Consider the following 16,524-nt stretch of genomic DNA (forward strand, 5'->3'; position numbering starts at 1 on the left):
GTGTGACTGGATTAGCTAAATGCATGTTTCAGGTGTGTGATTCAGACACTACTGCAGCCAAATAGATCAGCAGGACAGCCAGGCAACTGGTATTGCTTAACAGAAAATAAATATGTCAGCCTGCATGTCCCTCTCACTTCAGGTGCGATTTGATCGTTTATCCACGTTTCACCGTGTATAACAGAGGAGTCAACTTGCAAATTAATTCAACTTACACAAATCTCCAAGCAAACTAAATGTAGCAGTGCTGTACCACAAGGACTTGTGCCAAAGGTAGCCACACGATTATTGACTTCCGATCAAACGATAGAACAATCAACTTTTTATAATCAAAATATAAGCTGATTGGAATTAAATGGATCAAAGCCCACCCACTGATATCCGATAGATCTTTTTTTTAATCAACATTATCATTCGGATAGGTGTTTCGATCACTTGAAGTGGCAATGAGATCGATGTAAAAGCAAATGACCAAGAAACAGAAAATCAATTGAAATTGGCTGAAACGAAAGCAGATCCCTGTGTGAGCCGTTGAAATTTTCCATCCTGCACAATTGTTGGAGCTTAGATTTTTCAGAGCGATATTGGTCACTTTTCATCAATCGAACAGCCAAAAGTGTTTTTGATTCATCCTCAACTCAATATGCGAATTGAATTTAAAGAGAACCGAGGAAGCACCCTCATGTATTTTACCATATATATCAGTGGGGACATTAGAGAAAACACCTACCTTGCTCTCTGTTTCATCCTTCACTGCTCAGCCTGCTTGTTATCAGCCCTGATAAGAATCCCCGACTGAGCATTCAGTCTGGCTTTCACTGGAAAGATTATAGTCAGTCTTCTGTGATGTCTTTTCAAGGCCAAGTCTGCCCCCTTGTGGCTCTGATTTGCAGCTTCGAGGATAAATAGCAGGAACGCAGAGCCACAAGGGGGCAGGCTTGGGCTTGAAAAGACACCAGAGAAGACAGACTCAGCTATAATCATTCCGGTGAAAGCCAGACTGAATGCTCAGTCGGGGATTCTTATCAGAGCTCATAACAGGCAGATTTAGCAATGAGGATGAAACAGAGAGCAGGGTAAGTGTTTTCTCTAATGTTCTTACTGATATATATGGTAAAATACATGAGTGTGCTTCATCTCTGGTTCACTTTAAAGGTCAATTAAACACAAAATATTGATAAGTGTGTGGCTAGGCTGGGTTCCTTCCATTTATTCTCTACCGAATAAGTAACAATAGGCAATGTTTGGTGAGGATGAAACATTAAAGGGGAACTGCAGTGAAAATAACACTATCAATAAAACTGCTTGTTGTTTTCAATATTTATTTACAGATTATTTAGTCTATTGTAAAATCTTCCCTCTCCCCGATTTCTGACATTCATCACTGGTGGTGATATATTTTGTTCTGCTGGGTGATCTGTACAGAATGTTCCTTGCTGAGAGTTCTATGCACAGAGGGAGACTCTGCTTGCTTGGCAGTTGGAAAAGCCAGTATTTCCCACAATGCAAAGAGGCTCACAGACAGGAAACTGTCAGGACCATGGTCATGACATCACACTGTGGGAGGGATTCAACACAATATCAGCCATACAGAGCCTCCTGATGATCCGTTTGAGAAAAGGAATAGATTTCTCATGGGAAAGGGGGTATCAGCTACTGATTGGGATGGAGTTCAATCCTGGGTTTATGTTCCTCTTTAAGGTGGCATTGGCTGTACATTCTCCCGAATGATCGACCATAGGATCGGTTGGATCGGGTACCATTAATGGTGTTTATGATTAACGATCATGTTATCAATTGTTCGGTCGATCCAAATTTTGGAATGATTAATTTTGTTTGATCGGATTGCTTATCATTTTCCCTCTGCTAGTGGCCCCCAAATGATCGTTAATGATCGATTGCAACAATCGGATTTGGCGGTCAATCATTTGTGAAGCTGAATTGTCAATGGACACCTTTAGCACCCACCGTGCTGCCAAACCACCTAACTCATGTTTGCGTCTAGTTTCTCCTGTGTCCCCTCATGACGAGAGGACAGTCGCTGTGTTTTCGTGCCCTGCGACTATACGGGCCACTCACCCTGGGGCGATGAGCGGCCGTTTCCTGCTAACCGTCGACGATCGCTGGCGCTTTTTAAAGCACTGGTATAATGTGAACTATAGGGCAGTGTTGTCACTGCTGCGAATGCTGGTGATTTGCAACAAACGCACAACATGCAGTATTTTTTTTTGCGATTTTAGAGCGATCGCGATAGATTTAAAACGCAAATTGTGATTGCTCAAAAATGGTGAAAATGTACAGTAAAAAAATATGCGATAATCGCGAAGAAAATGCCTTGGCAAAACACTAGCGATAATCGCTAGCATTTTGTGATTCCCATTGTGAACGGGGCCTAAATGCTTAAAGGACCTCTGTCGTGAAAATCTTAAAAATTAAAATACATGTAAACATATAAAAATAAGAAGTACATTTGTTCTGGAGTTAAATGAGCCATAAATTACTTTCCTCCTATGTTGCTGTCACTTACAGCAGGTAGTAGAAATCTGACATTACCAACAGGTTTTGGACTAGCCCATCTTCTCATAGGGGGGTTCTCAGGGTTTTCTTTTTATATAAAAGCACTTTGTGAATGGCAGTTGCTCCAGCCAAAATAGTGTACAGTGAGCAGGGAGGCTGGCCAGCATCTTTGTATTAATCTTTTTGAAGGAGTGTCTTTATAAAGAATAAAGGTCATGCTGAGAATACCCTATGGAGAGATGGACTAGTCCAAAACCTGTAGGTAATGTCAGATTTCTACTACCTACTGTAAGTGACAGCAACATAGGAGAAAAGTCATTTATGGCTCAATGTACTTATTTGTATGTGCTTTAAAACTTAAGATTTTTGTGACAGTTCCTCTTTAAATATCTCTCATTCTCCTCCATCCCTCTTTCGGAGGACAATATGGCAGCATGTTGGCGGAGGGAAGGGATCAGATGGTCTTTTTGGGATCAGGAAGGGATTTCAGCTCCCCAGAGGATGTAGAATTGGGCCTGGCTACCCCGGAGGGATTTCTGTCCCCCCATCCAGATCAAAGCGGACGAGCGTGCAAGTAAAAACGCGGCCCGCCGTACTCGATATCTGCCTTCCCAGATGATCTATACTGAGAAGAATATTCCTCCGGAAACGCAACTTTAATCCCTCTTCTATCGCTCCGCAGGGAGGGGCTTTGTGACCGCAGAAATGTATCGACAGGTGGACGTTTATTCCTCGCAGCCGCGCATCGCTCAGCCTGGCACGGATGAGACCCACGCGGCCAGGGACGCTTCCGCTACACACAAGGCATGCTGGGACGCTTCCCACCGCAGGCCGCGTCCATTGGGTAAATCATGGCTCATAATAGGGATAAATCCTCGCCCAGCGCTTTCTCCAGATGGCCCAGCTGGCACGGTCGGATAATGTGATTCCATCGCGCAGATAAAAGAGGCGGGGGAGGGAGGGGGGAGCACCGGCCATAGTAAATACCTCCGGATAACAAAGCAAGCAATTCATTCATTCACTGGGGAAGAAAGAAAACTCATTAACATTCCGATAATAAGCCCCTCGGACCCGCGAGGACGCCCGCCACTGCGCTCTATTACACCAAAACAATTTTTAATAAGTTCCTTTCTTCCTGTTAATAAGGCCTGGCGGAGCTCCTGAGGGGCCCAGCGCTGCGGCGGGCTGCAGAGGGGAGGCGGGAGCTCAGGGGTTAACATCTTAATTACATTTTAAGAGACTCGCCTCACAAGTAGCGGCTGCGGACAAAAGGGGCGGCCATATTGTGCGACCCAAAACATTCCCCCGTCTATTGTAAGGAGAAGGATCAACAAACGACGGGAGGCCTCGAGCGTTCACTGATTATTATTTATTACTTCACATCAGATCAACAGCAAGAGTCCTCCTGATATACTCTGCGCTGCTGGAGGACTCTGCTCCTTCCTCTAACTCTCCTCTCCTGATATACTCTGCGCTGCTGGAGGACTCTGCTCCTTCCTCTAACTCTCCTCTCCTGATATACTCTGTGCTGCTGGAGGACTCTGCTCCTCCCTCTATCTAACCCTCCTCTCCTGATATACTCTGTGCTGCTGGAGGACTCTGCTCCTTCCTCTAACTCTCCTCTCCTGATATACTCTGTGCTGCTGGAGGACTCTGCTTCTTCCTCTAACTCTCCTCTCCTGATATACTCTGTGCTGCTGGAGGACTCTGCTCCTTCCTCTAACTCTCCTCTCCTGATATACTCTGTGCTGCTGGAGGACTCTGCTCCTTCCTCTAACTCTCCTCTCCTTATATACTCCGTGCTGCTGGAGGACTCTGCTCCTTCCTCTATCTAACTCTCCTCTCCTGATATAATCTGTGCTGCTGGAGGACTCTGCTCCTTCCTCCATCTAACTCTCCTCTCCTGATATGCTCTGTGCTGCTGGAGGACTCTGCTCCTTCCTCCATCTAACTCTCCTCTCCTGATATACTCCGTGCTGCTGAAGGACTCTGCTCCTTCCTCTATCTAACTCTCCTCTCCTGATATAATCTGTGCTGCTGGAGGACTCTGCTCCTTCCTCCATCTAACTCTCCTCTCCTGATATGCTCTGTGCTGCTGGAGGACTCTGCTCCTTCCTCCATCTAACTCTCCTCTCCTGATATACTCTGTGCTGCTGGAGGACTCTACTCCTTCCTCTAACTCTCCTCTCCTGATATACTCTGTGCTGCTGGAGGACTCTCCTCTCCTGATATACTCTGTGCTGCTGGAGGACTCTGCTCCTTCCTCTATCTAACTCTCCTCTCCTGATATACTCTGTGCTGCTGGAGGACTTTGCTCCTTCCTCTAACTCTCCTCTCCTGCTATACTCTGTGCTGCTGGATGACTCTGCTCCTCCCTCTAACCCTCCTCTTCTGATATACTCTGTGCTGCTGGAGGACTCTCCTCTCCTGATATACTCTGTGCTGCTGGAGGACTCTGCTCCTTCCTCTAACTCTCCTCTCCTGATATACTCTGTGCTGCTGGAGGACTCTGCTCCTTCCTCTATGTAACTCTCCTCTCCTGATATACTCTGTGCTGCTGGAGGACTCTGCTCTTCCTCTAACTCTCCTCTCCTGATATACTCTGCGCTGCTGGAGGACTCTGCTCCTTCTCACCCTGTGATTTGCGTCCTCAGATTCGCGTCCTGTGCTCCCATCGTCTAATCACAAGTTCCCTGACTCTCCCGCTCTCTAGATAAATGCAGTTGATGTTTGGGATTTCCTTCCCTGACAAAATGCTGCCTAAAAATGATGAATTTGTAGATAATGTTCCTGAAATCTCCCATCAGCAGCTGTCAGAGGCACACAGGCGTCCTGATTGCTCGCAGACATTCCCAGAAAAAGCCTGATTTTGGGTTTGTGCTGAAAATGAGTTATAGCAGCGTACTAATCATCGCTATTTACGAGGACTTCAAACGCTGCCTCAAACGAGGACAGAAAATGAACTTTGCATCACATACAGGGGAACGCATCCAGCCCACCCCTCGTCTAAAGGTGCTTACACAATGATTGGCCAATTTCAAGGATGGCACACACTGTGCAATTTTTACTTCCAGTCGAGAACAGGAAAGGGTAAGAAACTGTACAGACTATCGATTGTCAGTGAATGATCACAAGCAGATCGGACATGCTGGAAAATATTGATTGAAATACTCGCTATTTTGTTGCATGTGTATGCCTCTTCCAAAAATTGTCAATTGATATCCAATCGGAAACATGATCCAAATTAGGAGAAATCCAACTAGGAATTTAGAACATTTGCATACGTGTGTGTGCTTGCTTTTTTCTGTATCCAATCAGATCTGAATATCGACATGCTTGAATAATAATTGCATGGTGAGTGCCCAGCTATACCACCTCCATGTAGAAGGAGGGTCAGCAGATCTTGAATACGATGGACAGATTGCTTGGTACTGTTTGCTGACAACTGTCGGCAGCTCTGTCACCGGTCCCCGACCAGCGCCCCTGCGAGGGGTCACCGGAGGCCGCCGGGGGATAATGGAGACCCCACTAGGCAATCCCCAGCGATTGTTACCCTTCTGATTCCATACAGCCCTTCCCTCAGCTTTCTGGAGCCCCCTGATCCAGCTATTGATGAGCAGGAATCCCGCCCTCACCTCTGCTCCCTGCGTGAACTCTGCAGGGATATTCCCACAATGCACTGAGCTGAGAAAATCGCAACACCATCAATTTCCTATGGCTGTGATGTGCTTTGTCCGATCGCTCTCTCAATACCCCCATCCCCCCAATTGTCTTATATGAAGAGCGAGGACTGGGGGATGGGCAGAGTACATTGATCTCCTTCAAGTACCAAAGTTCAAAGCCTACTGATCAAGTGAACTTTCTTTTTTTAAGTAAACCTTTAAAGGGAACCTTAACTGAGAGGGATATGGATGTTTCCTTTTAAACAATACCAGTTGCCTGGCAGTCCTGCTGATCTCTCTGGCTGCAGTACTGGCTGACTTCAGTCAGAGCACCTGATCTGCTGCATGCTTGTTGAGGGGCTGTGGCTGGATAGTGTAATGGTTAAGGGCTCTGACACAGGAGACCCGGGTTCAAATCTCAGCTCTGCCTGTTCAGTAAGCCAGCACCTATTCAGTAGGAGACCTTAGGCAAGTCTCCCTAGCACTGCTACTGCCTATAGAGCGCGTCCTAGTGGCTGCAGCTCTGGCGCTTTGAGTCCGCCAGGAGAAAAGCGCGATATAAATGTTCTGTGTTTGTTTGTTAAAAGTATTAGAGACACAGGATCAGCAGGAGAGTCAGGCAACTGGTATTATTTTAGAAAGAAAAATCCACATCCTTCTCAGTTTAGGTTCCGTTTAAAGTGGACCTACACTCTTGCAAAGGATGGAAGGAAACCGTGTAGAAATCTGGCTTGTATGTATTTAGAGAGTTTAGCCCAGGCCTGGGCAAACTTGGCCCTCTAGCTGTTAAGGAACTACAAGTCCCACAATGCATTTGCCTTTATGAGTCATGACTGTGGCTGTCAGACTCCTGCAATGCATTGTGGGAATTGTAGCTCCTAAACAGCTGGAGGGCCAAGTTTAGCCATGCCTGGTTTAGCCTGTCTAATTCCCCCTCATGTGTGACTACTCACAACTTTAATTTGATCTCTCAGCTGTGTCAGCTGGCTGCCTCGGCAAAACAGCTAATTTCTAAACACAGGATGTTAACCCTATGTCTGCTTCCATAAAAGCAGGAAGTAGACACACTGCATATTTATTGCAGGATTTGTATCAGCTGTAACAAAGAAATGTTTTTTCTTTCGATCGAGAAAAAAACACAGATTTTCGTTTTTTTTCCAGTAAAAATCAGATTGAGTATGTTGGAAAAATTAGATAGATAAATAGAATGCATTGTTCAATCCTTCAAAAAAAAAGTCAGAAAAATCAATCATAAGTATATGATATATTGGTTCAGTATTTAAAATTATTTGATCGAGCAATAAAAATGAATCAGATTTCTCTGGTCATGTATGGCTAACTTTATACTGCATTGGTCCAATGCCAAACGGCATACAATCCAAAATTTACCTGAATAAATGTAATTAAAAATACCAATTCTGCATTATTTATAACTTGTTTATCCATTCTTGTAAGCCCAAAACTCGCTGTAATAGATTTATGATTATGGTCGTTCAAGTACCGCCTAAAATTTTATTGTCAATTGCCACATAGACAGTAAACTTGAAAAGACCTCCCAATTTATAACTCCGGCTTCTCACCGCACTCAACTGTGCAATGTTGTACTGTTAGTAAATTAGCTGCAGTGTGTGCTGATCTCTGCTACCTCCAGTATGTACAGTATAAGCTGTTACTCTGTGCATGTACTGATAGTAAATTAGCTGCAGTGTGTGCTGATCTCTGCTACCTCCAGTATGTACAGTATAAGCTGTTTTACTCTGTGCCTGTACTGATAGTAAACTAGCTGCAGTGTGTGCTGGTCTCTGCTACCTCCAGTATGTACAGTATAAGCTGTTACTCTGTGCATGTACTGATAGTAAACTAGCTGCGGTGTGTGCTGATCTCTGCTACCTCCAGTATGTACAGTATAAGCTGTTACTCTGTGCCTGTACTGATAGTAAACTAGCTGCAGCATATGCTGATCTCTGCTACCTCCAGTATGTACAGTATAAGTTGTTACACTTTGTGTACTGATAGTAAACTAGCTGCAGCGTGTGCTTATCTCTGCTACCTCCAGTATGTACAGTATAACCTGTTTTATTCTGTGCCTATACTGATAGTAAACTAGCTGCAGTGTGTGCTGATCTCTGCTGCCTCCAGTATGTACAGTATAAGCTGTTACTGTGTGCCTGTACTGATATTAAACTAGCTGCAGTGTGTGCTGATCTCTGCTACCTCCAGTATGTACAGTATAAGCTGTTACTCTGTTCCTGTACTGATAGTAAACTAGCTGCAGTGTGTGCTGATCTCTGCTACCTCCAGTATGTACAGTATAAGCTGTTACTCTGTTCCTGTACTGATAGTAAACTAGCTGCAGTGTGTGCTGATCTCTGCTAACCCCAGTATGTACAGTATAAGCTACTACTCTGTGCCTGTATGGAAAGTAAACTAGCTGCAGTGTGTGCTGATCTCTGCTACCCCCAGTATGTACAGTATGAATGGTTACTCTGTGCCTGTACTGATAGTAAACTAGCTGCAGTGTGTGCTGATCTCTGCTACCCCCAGTATGTACAGTATGAATGGTTACTCTGTGCCTGTACTGATAGTAAACTAGCTGCAGTGTGTGCTGATCTCTGCTACCCCCAGTATGTACAGTATGAATGGTTACTCTGTGCCTGTACTGATAGTAAACTAGCTGCAGTGTGTGCTGATCTCTGCTACCTCCAGTATGTACAGTATAAGCTGTTACTCTGTTCCTGTACTGATAGTAAACTAGCTGCAGTGTGTGCTGATCTCTGCTAACCCCAGTATGTACAGTATAAGCTGCTACTCTGTGCCTGTATGGATAGTAAACTAGCTGCAGTGTGTGCTGATCTCTGCTACCCCCAGTATGTACAGTATGAATGGTTACTCTGTGCCTGTACTGATAGTAAACTAGCTGCAGTGTGTGCTGATCTCTGCTACCTCCAGTATGTACTGTATAAGCTGTTACTCTAAAAATATGACTTTAAAGAGCAGATAACTGCCCACAATCAGCAGTGTGCAATTTAGGGGCTTTTCTAATGCTCTTGCCTGTTGAAAGCGTTTGTGTATACATGCTATATTGCATGTTGGTGAATGCAGGCTGTCATCTTCTCTTTGATGAGCCTGAGGAATAGATTTCCTCGCCTCTGTCAGCAGGACGCAGACGAGAAAGCGTTCCGAGCGCTGCAAACAGCTGAGGGTGTCAGAAATTAAATTTCCTGTGAAAAGGGGGTGAAATATCAAGTATGCTTTTCTGTGAGGTAAATGCTGCCTTTGTGGTGATGGAAGAAGATCTATATTTAGAGGCAGATGTTTCCTGGCAGTATCAGGACCTCCTTCCCCCTCTCAGGAATGTGTGACCTCTGCGTTCTGTTCGGTGGTCTCACAAGTTCTGGCTCGCCCAGTCGGGTCTGGTCACCTGGCGGGTTGACTGCAGACAGACGCACCTTACACACACGCTGGCCTCGGATGTAAGAACGTGTTGGAACCTGCCAGGCCCGGCGCCGCTCGTGGGTCCTTCACAAACCACAAAGGCGAGGAACGCACGGCAATCCGAGTGAAGTATTATCTCGTTACTCGGCCAATGGCTGCTCAATGTTCCTGAGATACAAAACTCATCATCGGAGATCGTTACAGAGTTCAGGTCACACCTCAATCACAGGCAGATCTCTCCCGGGTGGCCGTGCTCGGCGATACGCATCGAGGAGCCGGAGACCGGTCAACTACCGAACACGCACAATGTACGGCGACATCCGAGGGGATTGTCAAATCGAGCAGGATGGGTGAATTCAGCTGCTGAGGCTGGAGGGCCTTGAGGAAATTCTGCGGAGCTGGACTAGGTCCAGAACATGTCCCACCATTTGCAACCCTGAACTGCTTTTCAGTATAGTTCTATGTACAGCTCATCCTAATATGAATACCATATGCCACCAGTATGGTATATTTCTCCTATCCCACTGGAGCCCGAGATACCACCACATCTGTAGCCTCCACTTTGCACCCAACCTTCTCTGATCCCTAAGCCATGGACACTGCCAGAACCACCCACCTCTCTTCTACACACAGCCTTCTCCTATCCTACCAGGACCCCAGATACCACCAGATCTGTAGCCTCCACTTTGCACTCAACCTTCTCCAATTCCTAAACCATGGACACCGCAAGAACCATCAGTTCTCTTCTACACACAACCTTTTCCTATCCTACCAGGACCCCAGATACCACCAGATCTGTAACCTCAATTCTGCACCCAACCTTCTCCAAACAACCTGATCCCTGGATACCACCAGAACCATCTCCTCACGTCTACACAACCTTCTCCTATCCTACCAGGACCCCAAATACCACCAGATCTGTAACCTCCATTCTGTACCCAACCTTCTCCAAACCCTAATCCCTGGATACCACCAGAACCACCTCCTCACTTCTACACAACCTTCTTCTATCCTACCAAAACCACCGATAACACCAGATCTGTAACCTCCTTTCTGCACCCAACCTTCTCCAATCCCTAAACCCTGGATATAACTAGAACCACCTCCTTTCTTCTGCACACAACCTTCTCTTACCTTTACTAAACCCTGGATACCCCCAGATATGTAACCTCCATTCTGCGTACAACCTTCTCCTCTCCTACCCGAGCCTCAGATACTACCAAATCTGTAATCTACATTCTGCACACCTTCTCCTATCCCACCTGGATACCACTAGAACCACCATCTCTGTTCTACACACAACCTTCTATCCTACCAGGACCCCAGATACCACCAGATCTGTACCCTTTATTCTGCACCCAACCTTCTCGAATCCCACCTAAACCCTGCATACCCTCAGCTCTGCCTGTTCAGTAAGCCAGCACCTATTTCAGTAAGGAGTTTCTTGGGCAAGTCTCCTTAACACTGCTACTGCCTACTGAGTGCGCTCTAGTGGCTGCCTCGCAAGCGCTTTGAGTCCGACAGGAGAAAGGCGCTATACAAATACAAATACTGCATACCACTAGAACCACCTCCTCCATTTTACACACAACCTTCTCCTACCCTATGTGACCCCCAGATAATATCAGAACTGCAATCTTCATTCTGACAACAAGCTTCTCCTACCCCATATGAACTCCAGATTCCACCAAAATCCAAACTTCCACGCTTCACACAATGTTCTGTCCTACCAGAACTGCTACCGCCACTCTGAATATAAACTCCTATCCCACCTGAATCCCAGACACCACCAGAACCACAACCTCTACTCTCCATACCACCGGAGCCCTAGATAATACTAGAACTGTAATGTCAACCTTCCTCCACCCTACCTCAACCTGCACACTGTCCCCGACCTAATACTACACTTGAACCAGATACCACAAAAACTGCAGCCTCTACTCTACACACAACCTTCTCCTACCCTAACGGAACCCTAGGTACCATTAGAACCACAACCTCCACTCTGCACAAAACCTTCTCTTACCAGGAGCCTCAACACCATCAGAACTACAACCTCCACTCTGCACACAACCTTTACCAACCCTAACGGAACCCTCAACACCATCAGAACCAAAACCTCTACTCTCCATACCACCTACTGAGGCCCAGATACTACTAGAGCTGCAATCTCAATACTTCACACAAACTTTGCCTATCCCATCAGAACTACGACCTATATTCTGTCAACTTTCTCCTATTCCGCTAGAACTGTAATCCCATTTCTAAACACAACCGTATATACCACCAAAACACCAGATTTTACCAAACAGCCATCTCTATTGTGAAAACAACCTTTCCCTGTCCCGTCTGAAGCCCAACATTCAGTAAGTGACAATATCTAAAGAACAGGACTTCACAGAGACACAGTAAAGGTATATTTACGTAACTGGTATAACTCCTAGCATTGTCCTGTGCTAAATGTGGGACTCTGTTTAGCAGGAGGAGAGCGAGGAGATGACCTCAGCACTGCTTGCTACTGTCGCATACGGTGGTCAGAGATCAGGAGGTGACACCAGAATGTGCGGTGTCTAATCGCTGTGTCACGCAGCACAGCAGGGGGTGAATGAATCAGTGAATGGTAACAGCGATTTCTGCAATGTAAAGCCGTTCCCATCTATATGTGTTTCAGCTGTGTGTTCAGCTATCGCGTCTGATGAATATGTATATCCCCCCAGCCCCCCTCTCTATAGAATCACAATGTACGCTATGTGCATCCAGATCGCGCTGGGTATAAATCCCTCTATAGGTATGCAGAGCGACACTCGGGAACAGACAAAGATCTGAAGATCTGTTTATGGGAGAGGATCTGCTGCATATCTGGCCGTCCTGCGACTTCCCAGAACCCTCTGCACTGTTTACCCATCAGGTAACGAGCGTTTCATTCCAGGAACGCCGGGGGTCAGCCAACTCTACAAATCCGCTCGCCTCAGAGATTTCCTGCGTGGCTCAAGTTACCACCTCGCCAAAAACCAGTGTGCAAACCGCCAGCAAAGGAATCGCGGGTGGAGCGGTGAGCGCCGCCGCGGGCATCGAAGTGTTAACGCGCCGCCCGCCGCTCCCTGCCTTATTTCAGCTCTCATTTCCATCTGACATGTTAGCTTTAGGAGAGAATTATTTCAAAGGATCGCCTCACAAAAGTGCCAGAGAATTTATCGCGCTCGTATTCACTCTCCCCGGAACGCCGAAGACAAGAAACGCATTTATCAGGGAGCCGCCAGGCCTGCTTAATCTGCCCGGGCCAATTAGCGGCGAGTCTATTATGAAAAGCGCCCTCGGTGGGCTGCAGCGATGGGGGGATTATCCGGGTTCTGAGGAAGAGTAAACAGAACAGGAGTTGGAAAATGAAGAAGACTTTAAAAAAAACAGCAGGTGAATATCAAATAAGCCCGTAACTGCGGACCAATCGTTCGTATCGTACAATACGGGGAAGGCAGTCTGAGCACCGCAATCGTTCAATTGTTTTATAACAAAGAGAAGATCATGTATTTCTGTGATCGTTCTCGGTTATCCGGAACAAGATATATCCTGAGAAAAAAACAATCATGTCGTTTCAGTGTAGCAGAGGACATTTCGTCACTCTCACCGAGCTACTTCTGCAGTCTGAATGGGGTGAAGGTCCCCAGACACTTGTACAGGTATTCCACTTAAAGGACACCTGAAGTGAGAGGGATATGGAGGCTGCCATGTTTATTTTCTGTTAGAAAATACCAGTTTCCTGGCAGCCCTGCTGATCTCTTTGCAGATCACAGATATGTAAAGCTGGTGCACACAGGCAGCAGAGCTCTGCAGGGGGGAATGGAGAAGACATTAGACCAGCACCACAGCAGACGCGATGTGCAGATCATAGATATGTAAGTAAGGCTGGTACACACAGTCAACAGAACTCTGCAGGGGGGAGATGGAGAAGGCATCAGACCAGCAGCACAGCAGACCCGATGTGCAGATCACAGATATGCAAGTAAGGCTGGTACACACAGATAGGCAGCTCTGCATGGGGGAATGGAGAAGGCATCAGACCAGCAGCACAGCAGACTCAATGTGCAGATCACAGATATGCAAGTAAGGCTAATACACACAGGCAGCAGAGATCTGCAGGGGAAAATGGAGAAGGCATCAGACCAGCAGCACAGCAGACCCGATGTACAGATCACAGATACGTAAGCAAGGCTGGTACACACAGGCAGTAGAGCTCTGCAGGGGGGAATGGAGAAGGCATCAGACCAGCAGCACAGCAGACCTGATGTACAGATCACAGATATGTAAGCAAGGCTGGTACACACAGGCAGTAGAGCTCTGCAGGGGGGAATGGAGAAGGCATCAGACCAGCAGCACAGCAGACCTGATGTACAGATCACAGATATGTAAGTAAGGCTGGTGCACACAGGCAGCAGAGCTCTGCAGGGGGAGATGGAGATGGCATCAGACCAGCAGCACAGCAGACCTGATGCACAGATCACAGATATGTAAGCAAGCCTGGTACACACAGGCAGCAGAGATCTGCAGGGGGAGATGGAGAGGGCATCAGACCAGCAGCACAGCAGACCCAATGTGCAGATCACAGATATGTGAGTAAGGCTGGTACACACAGGCAGCAGAGCTCTGCAGGGGGGAATGGAGAAGGCATCAGACCAGCAGCACAGCAGACCTGATGTACAGATCACAGATATGTAAGTAAGGCTGGTGCACACAGGCAGCAGAGCTCTGCAGGGGGGAGATGGAGAGGGCATCAGACCAGCAGCACAGCAGACCCGATGTTCAGATCACAGATATGTAAGTAAGGCTGGTACACACAGGCAGCAGAGCTCTGCAGGGGGAGATGGAGAGGGCATCAGACCAGCAGCACAGCAGACCTGATGTACAGATCACAGATATGTAAGCAAGGCTGGTACACACAGGCAGCAGAGCTCTGCAGGGGGGAGATGGAGAGGGCATCAGACCAGCAGCACAGCAGACCTGATGTACAGATCACAGATATGTAAGCAAGGCTGGTACACACAGGCAGCAGAGCTCTGCAGGGGGGAGATGGAGAGGGCATCAGACCAGCAGCACAGCAGACCCGATGTACAGATCACAGATATGTAAATAAGGCACACAGGCAGCAGAGCTCTGCAGGGAGGAATAGAGAAGGCATTAGACCAGCAGCACAGCAGTGGCGGTGTACAGATGTGAGTATGCACAGACTCTGCTGGGGAACCGGAAACCACAGATCAACACTTGCTAATCGTATTCTCAGTAGAAATGTCTCCAACAGCCAAACACTAACATTACTATTATTATGTTCCAGAAGAAATCTGCACTCACCTGTATGAGAGAGACGTTATAGAGACTGAGCCGGAAGAGGAAGTTCCTGCAGCAAAAAGATAGAAGCAGTCATTAGTGTTATTAGCTCCTCCTATCATAACTACAACAAACATGCAGCCTGCCCTTATTATTATTATGCATTTATAGAGCACTGACACTGATTCTACAGCACTTTACATCAAGCTAAAACACACCAACCACTGTCCCTCTAGGGGGCGACATTTAAAGAGTAACTGTAACCTGATTGAATGTCAACTTAATCAGTAGCTGATACCCCCTTTCCCACGAGAGATCTTTACTACCTTTTCTCAAATATATAATCAGGGGGCGCTGTATGGCTGATATTGTGGTGAAACCCCGCCTACAGTGTGATGTCATGACCATGGTCCTGACAGTTTCCTGTCCGTGAACCTTGTTGCATTGTGGGAAATTTCCAGCTGCCAAGCAAACAATATCTCCCTCTGTGCATAGAACTCTCAGTAACAAACATTCCACAGAGATCACCTGACAGGACTAATAGCACCACCTGTGATAAATGTCAGAATGTAAATCAGGGAGAGGAAACATTTACAATGAGCCAAACACTAACTAAATAATCTATAAATAAATATTGTAAACAATAAACAATTGTATTCATTGTTATTTTCACTGCAGTTTGCTCCAAATCTGGATGGTGAAAGTGATGTTAGGCCCAGTGCACACCAAAACCGATAGCAGATCCACAAAACGCTAGCGGTTTTGGGTGTGGATTGCAGAGATTTGGCCCAGTGCACACCGAGCGGATTTGGATGCGATCCGCCGGCCGCATCCGCATCAGCAACCGCTTGGCGATTGTATCTCTATGGGCTGGTGCACACCGGCGGTTTGAGGTTTTTAGCAAACCGCAAACATGCAGCAAGAGGCACGTTTGTGGTTTGCTAAAAACCTCAAACTGCCGGTGTGCACCAGCCCATTCAATTACATTAGCCACGCAGATTTTTAGGCGGAGGCGGCCGGCGGATCCGTCCGGTGTGCACTGGGCCTAAATGATGAAAAGGTTGATGCAAAGTTATACAGCTTGAAAAATGGATCAATCAAATGCACCAACTGCATATATTTGATTAAAATTTGCATCAACTCTGAGGCCTGGAACCCACTGAAATCCTAAAAACGCAAAACGCAACCGCTAGCGTTTTGCCTGAGCGGTTTGCAAGCGGATTCATGCGAGTTTTCGGTCGCGTTTTGCAACAGTGTATTTTTTTCCTCAGCGGTTGTGTAGCGTTTTGCGTTTCGCGTTTTTATCCTGATTGGTCCTGTGAATTATTTTTAATTTTGCTACAGTGTGCTGAACCGCAAAACGCTAGCAAAACCGCTCAGTTTAGGTTTTGCTGAGCGTTTCTGCTAGCGTTTCAATACTTTACATTGAAGCGCTAACGCTCCCAAAATGCTGCAGGTCCTGCGTTTGCGTTTCTGGGAAACGCAAACGCTCCTGTGGAAGTTGCCCCATCCATTAACATTAGCCCAGCGTTTTGGCAAACTGCTAGCGTATCGCAGTGCTGCCAAAAGCGCTCCTGTGGGTTCCAGCCCT

The 16,524-nt window shown here is 46.6% G+C and overlaps 1 protein-coding gene across 1 annotated transcript in view; it reads right to left on the bottom strand.

Moving 5' to 3' along the window:
* The window catches only part of SEMA5B (semaphorin 5B), a 469,753-nt gene that overhangs the window by 195,658 nt on the left and 257,571 nt on the right, over positions 1 to 16,524 (bottom strand). The window contains exon 5 of the mRNA XM_068246215.1: positions 14,958 to 15,003. Coding sequence (XP_068102316.1) covers positions 14,958 to 15,003 — 46 coding nt within the window. The remainder of the gene's footprint in view (positions 1 to 14,957; positions 15,004 to 16,524) is intronic.

Source organism: Hyperolius riggenbachi, chromosome 7, assembly GCF_040937935.1.
Source record: "Hyperolius riggenbachi isolate aHypRig1 chromosome 7, aHypRig1.pri, whole genome shotgun sequence".
In the NCBI taxonomy this organism is placed as follows: Eukaryota; Metazoa; Chordata; class Amphibia; order Anura; family Hyperoliidae; genus Hyperolius; species Hyperolius riggenbachi.